Source organism: Phalangium opilio, unplaced genomic scaffold (genome assembly GCF_054372755.1).
Source record: "Phalangium opilio isolate 3A_F unplaced genomic scaffold, DU_Popi_V2 ptg000055l_1, whole genome shotgun sequence".
NCBI classification, from domain to species: domain Eukaryota; kingdom Metazoa; phylum Arthropoda; class Arachnida; order Opiliones; family Phalangiidae; genus Phalangium; species Phalangium opilio.
In genome coordinates, this window is record NW_028324174.1 from 2,306,375 (window position 1) to 2,328,698 (window position 22,324).

A 22,324-nucleotide genomic window follows, 5' to 3' on the forward strand; every position below is an offset into this window, starting at 1 on the left:
AGATTAGCTATTCTTAAAAACTCTAATCGAGAAATTATTGATTCAATCAGCGAGTGTTGTCATAACGCCTTACAAGGAGCTGTCAATCTGAAACCCGACGTATATAATAAATTCTGTAAGCACAAGAAACATATTCGTAAAATTGCTTGCAAAAATACTCATTGGAAAGCCAAAAGGACCATATTATCTAAACAAACAGGAAGCGGTTTCTTTAGTGTCCTTTTTCCAATAATTTCGAGTCTTTTAGGCGGTTTATTCTCAAAATGAATAAAACACTAGTTTACGCTAATAAAATGACATTAGTACCCTTGGAGCAACAACAACCTGAACAAAGTCATAGTCCATCAAATCAATTAATAACATCAAATAATGAGATTTCAAAAAACAATACAGTGTTATCGGAGTTGGATAAGGAGATGAGTACGATTATCTCAAATCAATCTTTAGATGAAAGAACCAAATGGGTTTTTTATGAAGAGGCGATGAAGCGCTACCTGAACATCTCCAAGCCCCGCCCATCGAATAAACAAGACAGCTGGATTAATATGTTTCCCCTGAAATATAGAGGAGCGGCGAAGAAAATATTCGACCACTTAGCAAGTAACGCTCCTAGTATACGTTGGGATGACTCGGGGGTTCTCTTCGTGAACGGCCTTAAGATCCCAGATTCAGATATAGTTCAGCTAGTTTATTTTACTATACAACCTACCTTCTTCAATAAGTACGGAGTAGCCCCTTCACTCGTAGGTACTCCACCGACGGGGTGGACAGAATTTCAACCCTTTGTGCTAAACTTTCTAGCGCCAAAAAGCAAATCAACGTCTCCATTAGCACCGCCCCCCTCAACCAAGGCATCGCCCAGTTCTGTACCGCTGAAAAATCGGCTTCGACCCCGAACGTATATAAAAGCGAAGAAGAGATTAACATTTGACAATAAAACGAGCCCTTTAATTTCGAAGAAACAACCTTTTAAAGCCAAGAATACATTATGGGAGGTTTATCGAAGCTCCAAAAAGTAGAAACTTTAAAGAATACTTATCTCAACACCAAACACCGGTCAGGGTTCACTGGTTTAAACCCATTGTACAAGGCTGTCAAATCTCAAGGTATTTCGAGAAACGAAGTCAAAGCCTTTCTAGAAACCACTGACGTTTACACACTGCATAAAACAGCTATACATAAATTCAAAAGGCGTAAAATCCCCGTCTTTAACATCTCGGATAGAGTCGAAGTAGATCTGGCTGATCTGGGTTCAATCGCTAAATACAATGACGACTACAGATACCTGATGGTGGGCGTCGACTGCTTCTCCCGAAAAGCTTTTTTAGTACCCATGAAAAGAAAACACGCGACCGAGGCTACGAAAGCTCTCGAGGTTATCATCGAACAAAGCAAACCTAAAGCCATCTGGTCTGATTTAGGTAAAGAATTTATTAATTCACAGACGCAAAAACTTCTTAAGAAAAATAAAATCAAATATGGCTCTATGACGTCAGAAAAATTCCACTGTCCATTTGTAGAACGTTTAATTAAAACTTTGAAACATCGAATATTCAAAATGTTGACTCATTTCAATTCTCATAGATATATAGATCATTTGACAGACATAGTTAAAGGCTACAATGCCTCTTATCATTCCGTAATAAAAATGACACCCGACAATGTTTCGCCCTCTAACGTTCTGGAAGTGTACAAAAACATTTACAAACCGGAAATGAGTACTAAGCCTACTAAAAAAGATGTAAAATTTCGTGTCGGAGATTACGTAAGAATAAGCAAACTTAAACCAGCATTTTCTAAAGGTTATGAGCCAAATTTTTCAACGGAAGTATTTGTCATTTCCTCTATTTTGAACTTCAGAAAACCCGTATTATATCGTTTGAAAGATTTGGACAGCAAGCATATAACAGGGTTGTTTTACTCTGATCAGCTCATTCGAACAGTGGAACCCAAACTGTTTAAGATAGACACTATACTCAAGAAACGTAAACGTAAAGGGAAATTAGAATATTTTGTATCGTTTATCGGTCTACCTAAATCGCAGAACTCGTGGGTAACAGCCGACAATGTCGAGAAAATCTGAATTCTATTTAACTCTACCCAGCGACGCTAGTATGGATGTCTACCCTAATAACACTATGGGTAGTTACATCACTAAACTACCCGATCCTATTAATTTACAAGGACAATGGGAAATTTCTTTAGTAGAAGTAATATATACAAGCAGTTTCTACAATGTTATATACAAAACGAGTAAGAGGAAGGCGAGCAAGAGAAAAACACTTGAAGATTTAGTCGAAGAAAGTAGCTCTAATAAATTTAAAAACCCCAAGGAATGCGACGTAACCGACCTTGTTGAACGAAAAGATGGGAAACTGACCAGCTACGAAAGCTACCATCTACATAATATACCGGCCGGCCATTACAAATCACTTAACCACATTGTGGAAACTATCAATACTTCCAAAGTATGCGAAAAAACCGCTTCTTTATTTCATATTAACGAGACGACGGGGCATGTAAAACTAAAAACCAATGCCACTGAAGATACGAAAATTATCTTCAAAACACACGAATCATTAGCTGCAATTTTGGGGTATAGAAACCCTCTCAATATACAAGGGTTGAGCGATAGACCAGCCAGGTTAAACTACCACGTACCATCTCAATTATATATTTATTGCGATCTGGTTGAAGGACAAATTGTCGGTAACACCCACGCCCCCTCTTACGTATTATACCCATCGAAGACAAGAAACACGGGGATACCGTGTGTCTTACGTTTGTCTCACCCCATTACGTCCCTCTGTCAAAACATTATATTAGCGAGGTTGGCATCCATATAAAGGACCACATGGGTGAACCGGCTTTATTTCAGTTTGGACTGTTGCACTGTAAAGTTCATTTAAGATGCGCAAGTCCAACGCGTTAGATAACAAAAGATGTGTTTACACGGATTATTATACCCAACAAGCGCAGTCAGGTGGTGGTCTGAGTTTTTACGTCGGGAAACAAGGACAACACGGACACGGACAAAATGGACACGGAATAGGGTCTTTCTTGAAATCTTTCGGTAGATACGTATCACCTTTCTTAATTAAAGGGGCAAAGTTCCTTGGTAAACAGTTTCTGGGCACATCTTCAAATATCATAAGCGACGTCGCCTCTGGAAAAGATCTGAAAACTTCGGCTAAAAGAAGGTTCACCGAAACTTTGGATGATGTGCAACAACAATACGGTAGAGGGGTTGCAAAGAAAAGACTAGCTAAAAAGAAAAAAACACCAAAGAGAAAGAAATCTATAAAACAAAACAACACAAACAAATTTAAATCAGATAAACGTAAACTTTCATTCAAAACGGTTCGTGATATTTTCTCTCCCTAAAAAATGACTGAAGCTTGCAGCACGGGTTTCGATATTTTCGCTCCCCCTCCCCTTCAAACAGCCATCGAAAATTCCAAATGGGTTCCTTATCAACCTTTGACATCTTTGAAAGGCGACCAACCTATTGAATTTGAAGTAACGTCTAGCGGTAGCGAATACGTGGATACCGCCTTAACAATGCTGTACACCAGAACTAAAATTGTAAATGAAGATGGAACTGCTTTAACAGCTACTGACGCAGTTGGACCCGTAAATAATTTTCAGCATAGTCAATTTGAGCGTGTCGATTTGGAGTTGGGCGATTGCGCAACAACACCAGCTGCTAGTAACTACGCGTACACTGCTTTGCTCTCGGCCCTGACGTCATACGGTCCGGCGGCTAAAGAATCCCATTTGGGTGCCTCCTTGTTTTACAAGGATACAGGCGGAAGCATGGATTCGCTTACAGAAAATATGGGTTTTGTTAAACGCCAGAAACTCGCAGCATTATCCGAGGAAATTGAAATGTATTCCAGCCTTTACGTAGATATGTTCAATATCCCCCGATACCTGATAAACGGCGTTTCTATGAAATTAAAATAACATAGAAGCAAAGCTAGTTTTTGTCTTATGGGTAAACTTAACGCGTCAGGTAACGGTTATAAACCCGTAATCGTTGAAGCCGTATTATACGTCTTAAAGCTTCAATTAGCTCCTAAAATTCTATTTGCTCACGAACAAGCTTTAAGCATTAAAGCCGCCCAATATAGTTACATTAGAACGGAAACTAAAATATTCACAACTGCGCCAAATATCTTAAACACATCAATCGGAAACATCTATCTAGGTACCCAGCCTTCACGGGTTACAATCGCTATTGTAAAACACACCTCTTACAATGGAACGTTGGATAGTAACCCCTTTGACTTTGGACATTGGAATGTCAATCATCTAGCAGCATTCATCAATTCTGAACAATACCCCTCGAAAGCCTTAAAACCCCACTACAGTAAAAAGCAATTTGTCCGAAGCTACTACACTTTATTTTCGGGGTCAAACAGTCACTACAACGACAAGGGGAACAATATCTCTATGGATGACTTTGCCTCGGGTTACGCCATATACTGTTTAGACCTGACACCTGACGGTAGCGCGAGTCATTCCGATCATTGGAGTCCTACGAAGCAGGGACAGTTAAGATTAGAATTGGGTTTTGAAAAACCCACGCCCACTACACTAAGCTGCATCGTACTATCCGAATTCCAGGCTTTGTTACAAATAGATAAAAATAGAAACGTGTCAATCGTTTGTTAAGAGATATAATGAATGCCGAACAGATAACACGATTTCTAAGATTCACGCCGCATTTCATGGGGGTTTATCCAAGTGATTTATTACCCAAAGAAATTGACAAGTTTCCTTCGTCCATTATAATAAATTTAGACAATCACTATAATGACGGATCTCACTGGGTCAGCGTCTACTTTGATGGCAAGAGACGTGGTTATTATTTTGACTCATTGGCTTTAGGGAACTTTCTCCCCTCGATTAAAGAATTTGTTAAAAGAAATTCTAGAAAATGGTCGTTTAACAAAAGAAGACTACAAAACTTGTCAGGTTCGACATGCGGACTATACTGTATTGCTTATATAATACAAAGAACAAAAAGAAAGAGCCACAAATCATTCATGAAGCAGTTTGGACGAGATGGTTTGAAAAATGACATCATTGTTACAAACATGTTGAAACGCGCCCGTAAAGAATAACTTAATCCTTTTGTTAAAAAATACTCTTTGTAATTTCTTTTGCATCTTTAAAAAATAAATGTGTCACCTTTTTTTTAATAGTGTGTTCTTTTATTTCATATATTAAGGAATGTGGGGGGGGGGGTAATGCTTGGAATGTGAGAGGGGAGGTAAAGAAAAGGGGGGGGGAAATGTTTGGCAGATGTATAAGTTGGATATTCCCATAATCATTTTCATTCCTCATCATGAACTCGGAGCTGCAGAGATATCGTACTTTTTACTCCTGGCCTCAAGATGGAAACTATATAAAAACTTTAAGCAGAGCGGGATTTTATTCATTACATACCGACGATCTAGTACAGTGCTTCGAATGCGATGGAATATTATTAGCATGGAAACCCGATGATAATCCTTACGAAGAACATTTAAAACATTTCCCCAAATGCAACTTTATTAGAGGTGGGCAAACAAAAAATATACCCTTCAGTTTTGATGAAACAGAAACATACACCAAAAATATAAATAACGAAATCAAGACCGAGGAAAAAACACCCGAAAAACCCATGGAAAACACTGAAGAACTTTATCATACCTTTAAAGTTAAAACTAAAGATCTCGAAAGACTAGTCCTAGAACTCTACGCTAGAAAACAACTTAACGCTTTGTATATCAAAGAACGACTTGATGCCTTGCGTAAGATTTAAAAATAATATTAAAATTTATCTTCTTCCTTACGAAGATAGACGAAATTATTTTAGAATTAATCAAATACATTTTAATATGAAAATTGAAAATGTATCTTTAATATTAAAACCTATACTTTTAAAGAAAATAAATAACTTTTCACTTTATATTATGGTCTTCATTTTTTTCACTTTACATTATGGTCTTCATTTATAAGCCTACAAATTGAGAACTTATCTTTAATATTAGAACTTTTAAAGAAAATAACTTTTTACATTATATTATGGTCTTTATAAATTTACTCCTACCAAAAATCCTTTAAGCATACAAAATCAATCAAAGATTGACAGGTATTCCTCCCCAAAAAAGAGAGAAAACGTAGAAACTAGGCTCCCCCGCCTTAACAGTGGCCGCCATCTTTGTAGCTCATACTGGCTGCATACTCTCTAAAGTTAATTGCGAGTTATTCTCAAATATATGGGGCCTACAACATTTGAATTTTACATGACCTGGGTGCCTACAACATTTGAATTTTACATGACCTGGGTGCCTACAACTTTTGCATTTTACATTACCTGGGTGCCTACAACCAGCTTTTGAATTAACATAACCTGGATGCCTATAACCAGCTTTTGAATTAACATAACCTGGATGCCTACAATTTTTGGATTTTACATAACCTGGGTGCCTACAATACACTGTTTTACCAAAACGCTTTCATTTAGGCCTAATTTAATTTTGGATGGAATTCAATCTGAGTTGGTACATATACATTTAAGATTGCGATGGTTAAACGCAAATAAAAGTTAATTGCGAGTTATTCTCAAATATATGGGGCCTACAACATTTGAATTTTACTTAATCTTTATTGCCCTTGAATATACAGCAATTTCGTTGGGTGTGAAATGTTATTGGTACCTATAAGTTGAACTGGAAGGAATCTTATTATATTTAGATTTATTATAAATGTGTAAGGTAAATTTAATAGATTATGCGTGTAAATATAATAATATTTTATAGGCCATTATGAAAATGTAGGATCTGATAATACACTAAGACACTTCAACTTTTTTATATTTTATTCATTGAGAAAAACATGTTTTTATCTCAGTATGAGGCAAACCCGAAATGGCTCCTTCGGCCCCTTCCTCGGCCCCTCCCCCCACCGTCCTCTTGGAGCTTGTGGCCCTTTTTTTATGGAATTCAAATATTTTCGATCGTCCAATAGCCGGAGAGTAGACATCCACAGAGGCCCAAAAAGTAAACTGGATTTCTGCCAGGTTACGTTTCGTAGGGCCTCAGTGGCAGCATCCTCCAAGTTTATGTTGTTAATGATGTTTTCTCTCCTCATTGCTTCAACGGATTCGATTATTTGGAGGATGCCATCTATTTCTCCGGCTAGAAAGGTTTCGAGTGTTTTTTCGCCCTCTTGCTTATTTGGCAAGGCCTGGTTAAATGAAAATAAAATAAAATAAAATTTATTAATATTAAGAATTCAATTCAATGTTTATTTATTACTATTAATGATATAAATAACGTTAATAACGGTAATGATATAAATAACGTTAATGACGGTAATGATATTAATAACGTTATTAATTGTATATATTTATTGTATATAAAAATAACTACAACACACAGGTAAATAAAAAAATTAAAGATAATAAAAGAAGAAAACAACCCTTACGTCTAAACTTTGTTTTCCTTCCGCCCAGTTTTTCAATCTGCGGCACAATTTGTGATGTAACTGTGATTCGCGTGTTTTAACTTGGCCTTTAATATCCAGTATGATCACCGGGTCAATCTCGGGGACAACATATCCCGCAACTGTCGTTTCCTGGTTCTCTTCTGACTTTAATTGCATAAAACAACATTCATTGATGATAGAATTAATGAATGTTTATCTAATCACACTTTACCCCAGACTGCTCTAAAAATTTTATGACACTGTCTTCTCAACCTTTGTTCCTATCTTATAACTATTTTGTATTTATTCCAAGTTAATATTATGTATTATGTATTATGTTCCTCTTCAGTCAATCTAAACTTAGTGTACTATGGTATACTATTAAGTCATATTTAACTTCTAGTCGTAATAAGACGATAACTTCATGCTCAAAACTTTCTCATTTACTAGGCGGTCACCACAAGTCTCACGACCAATGCTAACATTAAAGAAATAAATGAATTTCACGATACTAGTCTATTTTCTTCTTTGAAACTAAGACTGTTATTGTACAGTGTAAAAAAGGAATTAGTTATTCACATTTAGTCAAAAACGAAAAACTACTATTTTTATAGCTGACCGGTCTAAACTCTGTTCGATTGAAAACAAAATATTTCGCCGTTGATATGATATTGAAAGAAGACATTTAACTTTGAATTTTCCATTGCCAGGTTTTCCATATCCTTGCATAAGTTTCCTTCGTCTCGGTTTTCGTCGATGGACATGGTTTGAAACTAGTTGTGGTTGACCCGAAACATTCTACCTAGGTCTATTTATACACTGGGCAATTTCACCTTGAAATGTCAGTACGTACAAAGTTAGGATACCTCTAATCCTTGGTTTTACTCAAAGGGCTGACATCGTGCCGATACTAAAAATCCATTATATTAAAAATTTTGGTCAAAAATACAAAAACGTCACGAAAGTCATACGGTACGATGTAGCTAAAAATGTCAAAACACCTTTAGAAACGGGAAGGACCGATCGCCTGGCACCTTTGTTAAGAACATGAAATATGGGTCCAACTAATGAATTATTCTTTGGCTAGTTTAAATTTTCATAGGGTAGTAGATTTTCCTTGAATGATTCAGGAGGAAAATACTTAATACCTGCAGAGTACCTACTTGGCTCAGTGGAAACTAGCAGATACCTAAGGCTAAAATGAAGAAAAACAGAGATAGCCTCGGAAATAACGCTTTTCTTTGAAGATCACGTGATTTAAATTGTTGAAATCAAAACATGTTAGTTACTGTTGTTGTTTGACGCAAGAACGACTCTGGGTTTAACTGGTTATAAACTCTTTATTAAGTTAATTAAAAGATTTAAGTTAATTTCCGGGAACGCTACTAACCACTGATATCTGAGAACAGATAACTGGGAAGTGATCAACTGTGAACTGACAAACGTTATCGGAATGTTATCCGGTTATATAGTTAAGGCATCGCGATAAAAAATAAAGATTACAAGAATGACCGCGATGCATAAAAAACACAAGTATAGAAAATAGAATCTGGATATAGATAAAAAACAACCGGTATTATCTCTAATTTACAACAGTCCCTCTTAATATCGGTGGTTTCAATCTTCTATCCAGGGGGTGGTCATTTAATTATTTCCAGTCCAAGGGCTTTGACGCAGAAGAGGTGCTTCGGACGGAACAGGCTCTTTGTACAGATGTCAGCCGGCATTTCCTCTGTTGGTAGATACCGCAAGGCTATATGTCCCTGGTCGTAGGTGTCTCGAATGAAGTGGTGCCGGAAATCAATGTTCTTCGTTCTGGCATGGAAAACAGGATCCTGAACGAGTTTCTGGGCACCCTGGTTGTCGTTGTACAGCTCGATCGCCTGAACTGATACTCCAAGTTCGTTGAGAAGTCCCTTGAGATATATGGCTTCTTTGGTTGCGTCGGACATTGCCATATATTCTGCTTTCTTCTTTTGATTTCATCGAGAGCAGTCGCATTTTTTTAGTGCTCCAGTCTCAGGATTTTTAGTATTGGTTGTTAAGCCTCGCGCCGTGTATGCTTAAGCCTCGCGCTGATATAGCCGTGTTAAAAACTATGTCGGGAAAACGTAGTACTTGTAAGTCTTGTTCAAAAATCATTCGGTGGAATCAGAAAAGAACTATGTGCTCCTCGTGCTGCAATTATTTTCATTCAAAGTGCGTATATTCAGAACGTAATTTTGCGAAATTCCAACTGCAACAATGCTTTACTTGTTTGAATTGTGGTCTCCCACAGTTGAACGATTCATTTTTTATTAATGATTTTAATCTTACTCAAGAGTTGCCAGTCAATGGCTTTAGGACTAGAGACAAACGTTTTATCAAATCTCGTTTTAAAAAATCGCATTTTCTATCGTTTTTCTTATCAAACGTTCGGAGTGTAAAAAATAAGCTACGCGATATAGAGTTGGTATCGGAAAACCTTAGTCCGGATATTTTTGCGCTTACGGAGACCTGGTCGGATGCGAATGTGACAAATTCGGAGTTATTTAGCAACCATTATGTTGTCTTTCGCCAAGACCGTGTATATAAGCGTGGAGGTGGTGTTATGCTTGCAATACACGAGAAATTTCATCCTATTGGACAAACAATTAACTCGGATTTACTGACAACATCATCAGGGGTCCAAGTTGAATTAGTGCTAGCCTCGGCCAAGTGTAACACAAGGTCAATATTAATTGGTTGTGCGTATGTTCCACCGCCAGTTAAACAAGAGTACGTAGTTGCGCTATGTGCTGCCCTCAACAGCATCTCTGAGGTTATACACAATCATGACATATTCATTCTGATGGGGGACTTTAATTTACCCTCTCTTGGTTATATAAAACCTACTCCGGATTGTCCAGCTGCACTTGACTTATTTGAATGCGTCTCGAGCTTTGGCATGTCTCAAGTCATTAGTGATAAAACTAGAGCTAACAATACTTTAGACCTTGTTTTCATAAACAATAGAAGGTTCATCAATCGGGTTGAGGTTATTGATAACTTGCCCGGTTGTGATCATGACGCGGTTTTTGGTGAATTAACTTGCGAAGTTGCCAAGGACAACTTTACGCCCAGAGAAATTTTTAAATTAAAGGACGCGGACACGGCAAAACTTAACGAACTAATTTCCATTGCACCCTGGGATCTTTGCTATGCCCTAGACTGTAATGTTGACGATATCTGGCTGAATTGGTCAGCTATATTTATGGCTTGTCTTAAGGACTCTGTTCCAGTAGCTCTTGTAAAACGCAAATGTGTGACAAAACCTTGGATATCTGGTGCAATTATTCACTTGTCGCATATTAAGAGATCTTTATTTAGGAAATTTAAAGCTAATCCTTCTGATGCCAATAGAACCAAATTTAGGCGAGTTTGCAATAAGGTGAGAGAACTTGTGAGGAAACAATATCGGAAGTACATCGATAATTTGACTGCTAATATTCCAACTAAACCTAAAGAGTTTTGGAGATTTGTTGGAAGTAAAACCAAACTTCCGGTCCCGAAATTCTTGAATATTGACAATGTCCCCATAAACAGCCCATCGGAAATAGCTACCAAGTTTAATGAATATTTTCAATCGTGTTTTGCTCCTTCTACCCTTTGCCCTAGTGCTGATGATCCTATGTATAATACCATAAACGAAAATGAAATTATCTTTTCCCCTTCGGAAGTGGTCCGAGCCATTAAAAATTTAAAGTCAAATGCTGCGGGTCCAGATGGGACCACGCTACAAATTTTAAAACTCTGTAGTGCTTCGGTATCTGTACCACTTGCGGAATTTTTTAACTATTCCCTCCGTTGCGGTCAGTTACCCTCAGACTGGAAAAAAGCTAACGTGTTACCACTATTTAAGGGAGGTTCGGACAGATCTGATATGTCAAATTATAGACCCATATCGTTAACTTCTATATTTTGTAAGATAATGGAAATCCTAATATCTAATCATATTAAATCTTTTTGTGCGGTATCAAACATTCTACCAGACAGTCAATTTGGCTTTCGTTCGGGGTTTAGTTGCGTGACTCAATTAGTTCAGGCTTTTCACGACTGGGCCACAATACTTGATCAACGACGCCCCTCAGACATTCATGTCGTTGTTTTTGATTGGCGAAAGGCTTTCGATTCAGTACCTCATGGGCCTCTTATATGCAAGCTTAGCAGCATTGGTATAAGGGGAGACATTTTGCGCTGGTTATCAAATTTTCTTTCTGGTCGCAAGCAAAGAGTCTTGTTTCAGGGACAGCCCTCTGGTTACCTACCAGTCACGTCTGGTGTTCCTCAAGGCTCCGTGCTGGGACCCTTACTCTTTAATTTATATGTTTATGACCTTTCGGCGAAAATTAGCTCGGGGACAGTGATGTGGCAATATGCGGATGATTCGTATTTATCCCGTCCTGTGAATGATTTACCACAAGCCTTAGAATTACAGAAGGATGTAGATGCAATAATTGAATGGGGTACTGTCAATCACCTACGTCTAAATGCTCAGAAATGTTCTTATATGGTAATAAGCAGGCGCAAAAATCCATTTAGTTATGACTATAAAATAAGTAATGACATCTTAGCTCGTGTACAAGTCACTAAAATCTTAGGCGTGTTCATTTCTAGTGACTTGAAGTTTAACTATCATATAAACACCATTTGCGCCAAATCTCGCCGTCTCTCAGGACTAATTATGAGAACTTTTGGTAAATCCAAGGCGTCTATTATAGCTTTCAAAGCTTTAGTCACGCCAGTCTTGCAGTACGCATGCGAGGTTTGGGCGCCGTATTTGAAAAAGGACATTGCATGTATTGAAAGAGTTTTAAGACATTTTACATCTTTTATAGTTGGCCAGAGTTACTATGATATTCCAATGTACAATACTAGGACTAGGGTTTCTTACTCAGACCGTCTTAACACTTTGCAGTTGCTACCTATGTATCAACTTAGAGATATTTCGAGTTTACTATTCCTTTATAGAACTATCAATTGTGCGTACAATTTACCGTTGCTAAATTATATGACAATTAATGAACGGCATGAAGTCTTGACCTTTATGATTATGGGTGCACGATGTGACGCCTTGCACAACTCTTTTTTTTACCGTGTAGCTCGTCTGTGGAATAGTATGCCGGAGAGTGTTAAGACGTCTGTGTCGGTTTCCAGTTTTAAAGATGAGCTCTTGCGGTATTTTAGATCTACCCCTTTAAATTTTTAAATTATAGTTGTTTTATCAGTTAGGTTTCTAATTGTTGATTATATCTATAATCTATTATATCTATGTTTGCAAAATTATTTCTTTTTACCTGTATATATATATGTATATTTGTTTCACGCGACGAATGATCTAATTTCATTGATTACTGTTTAATTCAATTTATAACTTAATATAATCTGTTTGTCTTTTGTTTTTGTACTGGTAGCCAAGCTCGTATTGGGAGTTTCTCCTTTACTTGGCTGCCACCATGTTCAAATGGGAAATAAATTTATTATTATTATTATTATTATTATTATCTTCTGTACTGGACAAGGCAACAGTTCGCTGTTTCCGGGCTTCCCAAGATACTGCAGCGCCGGCTAGTTTGAAGACATATCCAGTATATGACGTCCTATCTTTCGGACAGCCTCCATAGTCTGCATCAACGAAACCCTGGATTGGCAATCCGGTCTTCCGATAGAGCAACCCATGATGAAGAGTTCCCTTCAGGTATCTCAGAACTCTTTTCCCGGCAATCCAATGAGTTTCGTCATAACTTGTATTGAACTGGCTCAATGCGCTGACTGAATACGCCATATCCGGTCGTGATGACACTACCAGGTACATGAGAGAGCCGACCAGAGATTGATACGGAATTCGACTGATGTCTTCTGCTGCTTGGTGTTCTGAATTTTGCAACTTGTTCTTGGCATCCATTGGAGTCGCTATTGCTTTGGAGTCTTGCATGTTGAAACGTTTCAGAACCGTTTCTGCATATTTCGCTTGGGAAATCCGGATGGTATTTTGTTTTAGATCTTGGTGAAATTCCATTCCAAGACAGTGATGGATTGGCCCCAGGTCCTTCATATCGAATTTTCTCCCAAGTTCAAGCTTTACATCAGTCATCCAATCCGGGTTGTTGCTTGCAAGGATCAGATCGTCAACGTAGACTCCAATTATCATAACATCTTCCCCGACTCTTAAAACGTATAAGCAGGGGTCGCTCTTCAATGGTGTCATTCCAATCTCCAAAAGTCTTTGATGTAACTTCTTGTACCATTGGCGGCTCGATTGTTTTAGGCCGTAGAGGGATTTCTTGATGCGACAGACTTTATGTCCCTCTTCTTCCAGGTCCCCGGTCCATTTCTTTGCTCTGGCAATGATCGACTTGTCGAACCGGGTTGACTTGACGATTTCTTCGAGGGATTCTGTTAATCCTTCCGGGACGACCATATATATTTCCTCCTCGAGTTCGCCATTAAGATAGGCCGTGACGACATCCATTTGGTGGACTTCAAAACCGATTTCCACAGCAAGGGCCATAAGCAGTCTTATGGAGCTGGATCTAATGACGGGTGCGAACGTCTCTTGGTAGTCGATCCCTGGTCTCTGGGCAAAACCTTTCGCTACGAGCCTGGCTTTCCTTTTCTCTACTTCTCCGCTGGGTAAGTATTTCGTTCGGAAGACGAGACGATTTCCAAGGACCTTTTGGTTTTCCGGACAATCAACGATGTCCCAGGTTTCGCACTTGATAAGCGAAACGAACTCTTCCCTTACTGCTTTCCTCCAGTCGTTTGCGTACGGAGAGGCCAGGGCTTGCTTCATGGACAAAGGTTCTGACAAGATGGCTAGGTTTGCTGTCTCATCGGACAGGGTTTCTTGCTCGTCAGTAGCCTCTTCAGAGACGCTCGGAATCATGTTGAACGATTTTTTCGGTCGTCCGGGTACTCCAGTTCTTATTTTCTTCGGTCTTCCGGGACCTTTCTTCAGAACGAGGGTTTCTGACGGTTCTTCAAAGACGTCGTCGTTTTCCTGGGAATTAGATTCTTCCGGGATTTCATCTTTGAACTCCTTTTTGACTTCTTTGAATTCTTCTCTGCCTGACGGTTTTGCAGCGTGAGTAGTGGCCGGGACTTCGATTTCGCCTTTAGCTTTGCTTCCGTATTTCAGGTTGACTTCTGGAGTGACGAGATCATCATATCCGCCTTGTTTATTAAATTCTCCCAGGAACTTGACATTTCGACTTCGGTAAATTTGCTTCTCAGACGGAACCCAGAGTCGATAGGCCTTCGAGACTTGAGAATAGCCGATGAAAACGCATTCTTTGCTCCTGGCTGCAAACTTCCCCTTCCTTTTATCTTCGTCCAACAGCAAAGCTTTGTCGCCGAAAATCTTCAAATGTTGCAGGGATGGCTTCTTTCCGGTCCATCTGGTAAATGGTACTTCTCCATTTATGCTCTGGGAAGGACAACGGTTTCGAATGTAATTAGCCGTGGCCATCGCTTCTGCCCAGAATGATGGTGGAAGTTTCGCTTGTATCATCATACATCGGGCCATATCCAGGAGTGTTCTGTTCTTTCTTTCAGCAATGCCATTCTGTTCCGGGGTGTATGGTACGGTGAGTCTTCTTTTTATCCCAGAGTCTATCAGGAATCTGTCGAATTCATTGTTGCAGTATTCGGTTCCGTTGTCGGACTGCAAGGTCTTGATTTTTCTCCCGGTTTCCACTTCAGCTCGATGCTTGAGTTCTTTGAAGGCTTTCAACACTTCGCTCTTGTGTTTTAAAAAACTGACTTCACTCCACCGGGAATAATCATCAGTGAAAACGACGATGTACTTGGCTCCGCTCATCGACGTTACTCTCATCGGCCCGCATACGTCAGAGTGTACTATTTCCAGGACATGCGGGGTTCGGCTATCTTCGGTTTTCGGGAACGGCTCCTTCGATTGCTTTCCTTTGATACAGATTTGGCAGATTCCCAGGCTCCCATCTTTTTCAATGTTGAGTCCCGTAGCCAAATTCTTCCGGGCCATTTCCTTTAAACTTCTCTCGTTCAAGTGACCGAGTAGGAAATGCCAGTTTTCCAGGTTGCTTCTAGGCTTTATTTCCGATTGCACTGCATGGACCGTTTCTTCAGCCTTTCTCAGGAAATAAAGGTCTCCAACTCTGTCAGCAACTGCAATCACTTCCCCGGTTGCCGTCTTAATCCAGGCCTGCGACTTCTTGAATGTGACCTCATGTCCTTTGTCTGTCATCTTGGCAATGGATAGGAGATTTGTTCTTAAATCTGGGACATGAAGGGCTCGTTCCAGGCGAAGAATTCGATTGTCGCTGCCATTCGTTGCGTGTACTTTTACTTCGCCAACACCTCGTATCTTCGTTGACTCTGCAGTGGCCAGGTTTAAAGATTTCGTGATCTCTTCGTAATCATTGAAGCTATCTCTGCTGGAAGTCATATGCGAGGTGGCTCCGCTGTCCAGGCACCAGGAATCGTGATAAGCCTTCAGGTGCAATGCGAATTCTTCCTCGGCCAAATTTTCTGCCAGTACATGATGGGCGTTTTCTTTCTTTTTGGTTCTTATGCCTGAACCATGGTTTCTGTCGGGGCAATCGGCTACCTTGTGGCCGGGTTTCCTGCATCCATGACACTTGTACTTGAAGGTCGTGCTTCCTCGTCCACGTGAACCTCTTCCTCTACCCCTACTGCCCATCATCGCATTCTGCACGGCTTCGTCTTCTTTAGATTGCTTGGCGTCCGATTCCTCCAGGATCTTTATTTTTAAGGCTTCTGGATCAGGTAACGTATCCCTGGACTCTATTGCGCACCGTAAGTTCTCGTACGATTCCGGTAGACTGTATAACAACATAATGGCCAGTAGGTCGTCGTTTACAGCTACTCCCATGTCAGCCAACTTGTCTACTGCATCGAAGAATTCTCGGACGTGATCCCGGACATCTTCTCCCTCCATTTTCTTGAGGGTCAGTTTCTTCAGCAGTGTGGCTTTCCGGGCAGGTCCACTGGACTGGTAGATGGATTCAAGCTTCTGCCATAGTTCCCGTGTGGTGATGCAATTCTTCACTTGCTTTAACTCCGACGGACTGATCGACAAGATTAGGTCCGCTCTTGCCTTCCGATCATTACTGTCCCAGGTAGCGACCGCCTGGGCGTTGCCTTCCGTTCCCCGTACCGGAGTTGGCCTCGTTGAAGTTCCATCTACGTACTCCCAGAGGTCGTTCTTTTGAAGCAGGGCTTCCACTTGCATTTTCCAGGTATCATAATTATCTTTCGTTAACGTCTCGATTCGTCCCAGGTGATTTCTGGCCATTCTTCTTCAGACTCCGCACCTTAAAGGATAATCTTCCCGGCGTTGAACTTCGTATGACTTCTAAACCTTTGCGCAGTGGAAGCGTGCTGGGCCCATAACCTGTTGTTGTTTGACGCAAGAACGACTCTGGGTTTAACTGGTTATAAACTCTTTATTAAGTTCATTAAAAGATTTAAGTTAATTTCCGGGAACGCTACTAACCACTGATATCTGAGAACAGATAACTGGGAACTGGGAACTGGGAACTGGGAACTGATCAAATGTGAACTGACAAACGTTATCGGAATGTTATCCGGTTATATAGTTAAGGCATCGCGATAAAAAATAAAGATTACAAGAATGACCGCGATGCATAAAAAACACAAGTATAGAAAATAGAATCTGGATATAGATAAAAACAACCGGTATTATCTCTAATTTACAACAGTTACGCACGGCAACTTTGGATACATTGTAAATTATACAGGTTGTTTCAAAAAGGGTAGTTGGATCCGATCGAGAAACTATGGGAACTATGGGCGATTTTGAGTCGAAAATGTTCTAAGACATTTTGCCGTCCGTGCCACCGTTTTCGAGTTACGAAATTAGTGTTTAACGGATGACGCCTAAAATTAAAGAAAAAACCACTTTCTTAAATGGAAAATAAAGTAGATATTCGTATTCACCACCCTCAAACTAGTCAGAAAACAAAAATCTTTTGTCGGAAAAACTTCGATTGTAAAATTAAGGAAGATTAATAATGTAATCGTAATAAGGCTTTTTTAACGTCTAGAAGTTTGACCGATGTGCTAAACTAAAACTTTTTTCACTATGTGGATGGCAATGTGGCTTTGTGCCTACCACGTGGTTGAAAATCCTATTTCTCGCACGTTGAAATATAAAATGTTTCCTTATCACCCTCCCTTTAAATTGAAATTACCAAAACATTGGCGCGCGGTTCTTTGAACATTTCTTCTAAGTGCACGCCAGTATTTTTCTTTATGGTAGATTTTATTTTTATGTCGCGCCACCAAAATTTATTATAATCAATTAATTAGCAGTCTTTCATTTTTTGCTTAAATTTTAGGGGTTATCCGTAAAACACTCATTTCATAACTCGAAAACAGTCAAAATGTCATAGAGCATTTTCTACTCAAGAATCGATCATATAGTTCACACACACAGTTTCTCGACCCAACTACCCTTTTTGAAACACTGTATAAATTAACGTAATAATTTTTGTAAGTTTTGTTAATGGTTTTGATGTTATTTTATCAATTTAAAACAACAGTACTATTCCGCTTTGAACCTTTAAATTATTAAATAACAAAAGAGTTAACACAACAGTTATCCTGGAAAAATTGGTCACGGGGACACGTGATGTTTTAATGGGTTATATTGGAGAAATTTGCCCACATTAAAATTTATTAAATATGACTCAAAACAATAAGACTAGGGCGCTTAATAGACCCAAAAGCTATCATCGGTATGGACTAATTATTCTTGGGTTACATGATATGGGGTATACAAGTTTCTAGTACCCCTAGCGCGTGACGTGATTTATTAATGGCCCCTCGACAACTCTGCGTTTTACAAAGCGCGATAGGCAATACACCCTTTCGGCGAGTCTAAGATGCGGGGTAAAACTCTGCCTTCCATCTCGCTTTTTAGCCCCACCGCTGTAGGCGTTTTGGATCTCAGAGTGCACAAACACGGCACTGGAGCAACACCTAAACGTTTTAGCATCTCAACTGATTATATTCGGGATCATTAATTAAGAACTCCGGAGTCTTATTAATTCCGTATTGCGCGTCACTAATTAGAGAATAAGACTTGGCTCACAGTGCGGTAGAGCGTCACAGTTGCTTCTTCCTTTTACCCTAGCTTGCTTGAAGAGAATGATTTTGAGAACATTCAAAGAACTCGTTTGCGTCAAAACTTATCAACAGCCATCACAATGGTTGGTTTTAGACGGTGTGCCGAACTAGCGAGACCACTTTTTATGCATCTCTAACAATCTTGACTAAGTTTGTTAATGATCATGAACAATTTCATGATGTACTGCACCGGAAACCACACTTTGGCCTTTCCCAAATATTATATATATAGAACAACAAGCTTTGACAAGACAACGTACTAGAACTCTCTCCACACAAATACTGGCAAATCTACAACAATTGCATCAAACTAAAGCAACCTATTGTCTAGGTAGTGATGACAGTTGCACGCCAATGAACCGCATCAACGGGATCTATTGTACAGTGAAGGTCTGTCTACTCGCATTTTACACTTTACACTAAGAGCCGTCAGTGTGTTCTATGTTGCATAACTACATGAACCCAACACTACATTTGAGTTTCAGTGCAACCTATAAGGGTTCTCCGCAATTAATTCGGTTTCAGTATATGATTAATCAGGGTTGGAAATGAGGTTTCCTTGAGAGGTGTGTTAATAACCTAACTCTTCCTTGATTTTGTTGAACATTTTTAAATTCCCTGACTTTTCCCTGACCTGTTTCTCTCATTTTGCAATCCTTCGTGACAATTTCTCAGTCACCAGTGGCAAACTCATGGAACATATCTTATGAAGTTATGTCAACGCATATACGATATCGCTTCTCGACCTTTTCAAATCAACTTTAAATGAATAATTGACTAATATTTTTAACCACATAACACTTCATTTCTATATAGATCTAGTTGCAAACGTGAAAGTTAATCACACTTTGATCAACATAAATACAACACTAATACAATCAAGATTATGCACACATTTTAATATATAATTCAGTGAAATACTCCGTAAATTATTAAATAATTAATCTACTGTCATTAAGTATTTTCTCGCTTTATAATACTATCAGGGGCTAATTTAGTGACAAAAAATATATATCCTAATGGAAGAGTTGTATTTTGCGAAGTGCCTTATTATCACCAAACGTGAATAAATACCATGACAAGTTGGAATATTACACTCACACGTAGCTACTACGAAATTATTTTCGTGACTTGTTATCGTCAACTATGCTCATGGTCTCGAGTTGTTTGATGACTTTGTTCATCACGTTTCTCTGCGATTCGCTACACTTCCCGCATCCTGCTGTAGACATAATTATGTAGGCATATACTTATGAAATTATTGTAAATTTAATCAATATTATTGTTATATCAGTGTCCTTTTTATCTTTTAACTTTCATCATAAGTTCAAAACTGAAGTTGAACATTCTGTTATTTTTGTGTTTTTATAACTCTGGTTAAAAACAAAAAGGTGTAAAGTTACTTAAGAGAAAAATATTTACATTTGAGCAAGTTCTTGAATATGTCCTTGGGCAAGGCATTAGCCAAGGGCTTTGTGGTGTTCTTCATGAATTCACTATACAACTGTTTAAGCATCCTCAGGGGCAACTCCTCGAAGGCCTTGGCAGCTTCTGAAGAGAAAAACGGCCTTGGTTTGTATAGTTACCAAAGAGGAGAGAGAGAATCAATATAGGTCAGCACTCATGGTGAGAACGGGGGTAAATCTAAGGTACGCCATAGCGCAACTTTCTCGCGCATAGTTGATGTTGGAGATGATAAAGACAAGACAAGTAGGTCCCTCCCCCCATGTCCAAAGGAGATGCGCCCTGAATATAGTTTTTACCCCCCCCCCCATATTTTCCCATTTTCAGCGGAATTTATTATGCTGGTTTCTATCTCCCCCTTTGTAGTTCCAACCAGGACTTAATACATAATTTCTACTTGGATTATTTAATAGGTTATTAAGGGAAGGTGGTGTAGACACCCCTGACGTCATACTTAATTTGGTTCAACTTAGATTTGATTTAGGCTTTTTACCGTCTCGGTACAGTTTTTCGTCTGTTGTTCGGCGGTATAAGATAGATAATAAGTTGATAATAGCAGACGTAATAAGTTAACTCGTGTAAGCGTTTTATTATTTAGTCTTATCATAAGTTTATAAGATATGTTCCATAAGTATGTCACTACCCATACTTCGTAATGTTAGAGGCTTAATGAGAGCTAGTTCAAGAACGACGTGAGAATTGACTACACTCGGTTTTGCAGTCCATCCTCCTCTTTAGTCTGTACTAAGCCTTTGACAGGGCCTCACTAGGCGTCGCTTTACGAGAATCTATGACGTTTCACCTACGTCACTTCATGACAAGCTCTCATTAACGAGTGACACACTTATGGAACATATCTTATAAACGTATGGTCTTACGTATATTTGAGAAAACGGTTTGTCTGTTTGTTTGTGCACAGTCACATTTCGTTAATTTTCAAATTTGATTGGCCAAGCTGTGTGCTTGATGTCAGAAACACTAGAAGTTTTACTGATGTACTTACGTTTATCTTCGTCTTTTTGGCCGCAATTAAGCTTGAACAGTATCAGGATTACAAAGACATACTTCAACAACATTTTTTTCTAATGTTCTGAAATGGAACATTTGTATATCTGCGCACTCGTTGGGTGATTCAAGTCAAAAGCCTATTTAGTGAAATCATGTGATTTTTTTCCCTTGAATATTACGAAAGGGTGCCAAGTCACATCTACAAGGGCCTACCGGCCCTGTAGAATATAGGATTTGATAAAAATTATAGAGGTTGATTAGAATAATTATAAGCGACAAGGATGTAACATATTGAATGCCGTTGAAGGCCTTTTAAAATTATACGAAAACCTTTCAGAATTATATGAAAACCCTTTCAGAATTATATGAAAACCCTTTTAGAATTATATATGAATACTCTTTTAGAATTATATGTGAAAACCCTTTTAGAATTATATGTAAAAACCCTTTTAGAATTATATATGAAAACTCTTTTAGAATTATGTGAAAACCCTTTTAGAATTATATGTGAAAACCCTTTTAGAATTATATGTGAAAACCCTTTTAGAATTATATGTGAAAACCCTTTTAGAATTGTATGTGAAAACCCTTTTAGAATTATATGTGAAAACCCTTTTAGAATTATATGTAAAAACCATTATAGAATTATATATGAAAACCCTTTTAGAATTATATGTAAAAACCCTTTTAGAATTATATGTAAGAACCCTTTTAGAATTATATGTGAAAACTCTTTTAGAATTATATGTGAAAACCCTTTTAGAATTATATGTGAAAACCCTTTTAGAATTTTATGTGAAAACCCATTTAGAATTATACGTGAAAACCCTTTTAGAATTATATGTGAAAATCTTCATTTACCCATAATGTCGCGTTTTAAAGATCCATCACCAATATTTGTCGGGACTCCGAAGTTCGAACTACCTACCAATACGCTTAATGCTGAGTGAGTTGTACTTACCAGCCGATGACAATGAGCAGATTCGGTTGTTGTTTGTTGTTGGTTACTTGTCGAGGAACTTGTACTGTTGGCAATGGCTCCGTCGTCATGCGTTTTTATGTAATTCGATTTGAATTAAAACAGTAGGAGGCAATAAACATCATTAGACAATGAGAAGTACGGTTTAAAGGAACAGTGATAAAGGTAAATATTCTAAAACTTACCTGAAATGTTTCCTTAATTTATTAAATTCCAGTGATGGCT

General features: G+C 38.6%; 1 protein-coding gene across 1 annotated transcript; it reads left to right on the forward strand.

Moving 5' to 3' along the window:
* Positions 1 to 988: 988 nt before the first annotated feature.
* On the forward strand, positions 989 to 18,911 carry LOC149668619 (uncharacterized). The gene is made up of 6 exons (XM_089840846.1): positions 989 to 1,291; positions 2,061 to 2,142; positions 2,206 to 2,414; positions 2,508 to 2,709; positions 9,801 to 12,675; positions 18,800 to 18,911. Exons 1-6 carry the CDS (start codon positions 989 to 991, stop codon positions 18,909 to 18,911), a joined length of 3,783 nt encoding a protein of 1,260 aa, XP_089696972.1.
* Positions 18,912 to 22,324: the final 3,413 nt, after the last annotated feature.

Excerpts from the sequence above, each read along its gene's own strand:
- LOC149668619 (XM_089840846.1), top strand. The coding sequence starts at position 989 with ATGGGAGGTTTATCGAAGCTCCAAAAAGTAGAAACTTTAAAGAATACT. Across the intron at positions 2,710-9,800 it reads GGTTGAAGGACAAATTGTCG|AGTTGCCAGTCAATGGCTTT; the intron begins GTAACACCCACG and ends ATCTTACTCAAG. Across the intron at positions 12,676-18,799 it reads TTTAAAGATGAGCTCTTGCG|TTTGTTAATGATCATGAACA; the intron begins GTATTTTAGATC and ends ATCTTGACTAAG.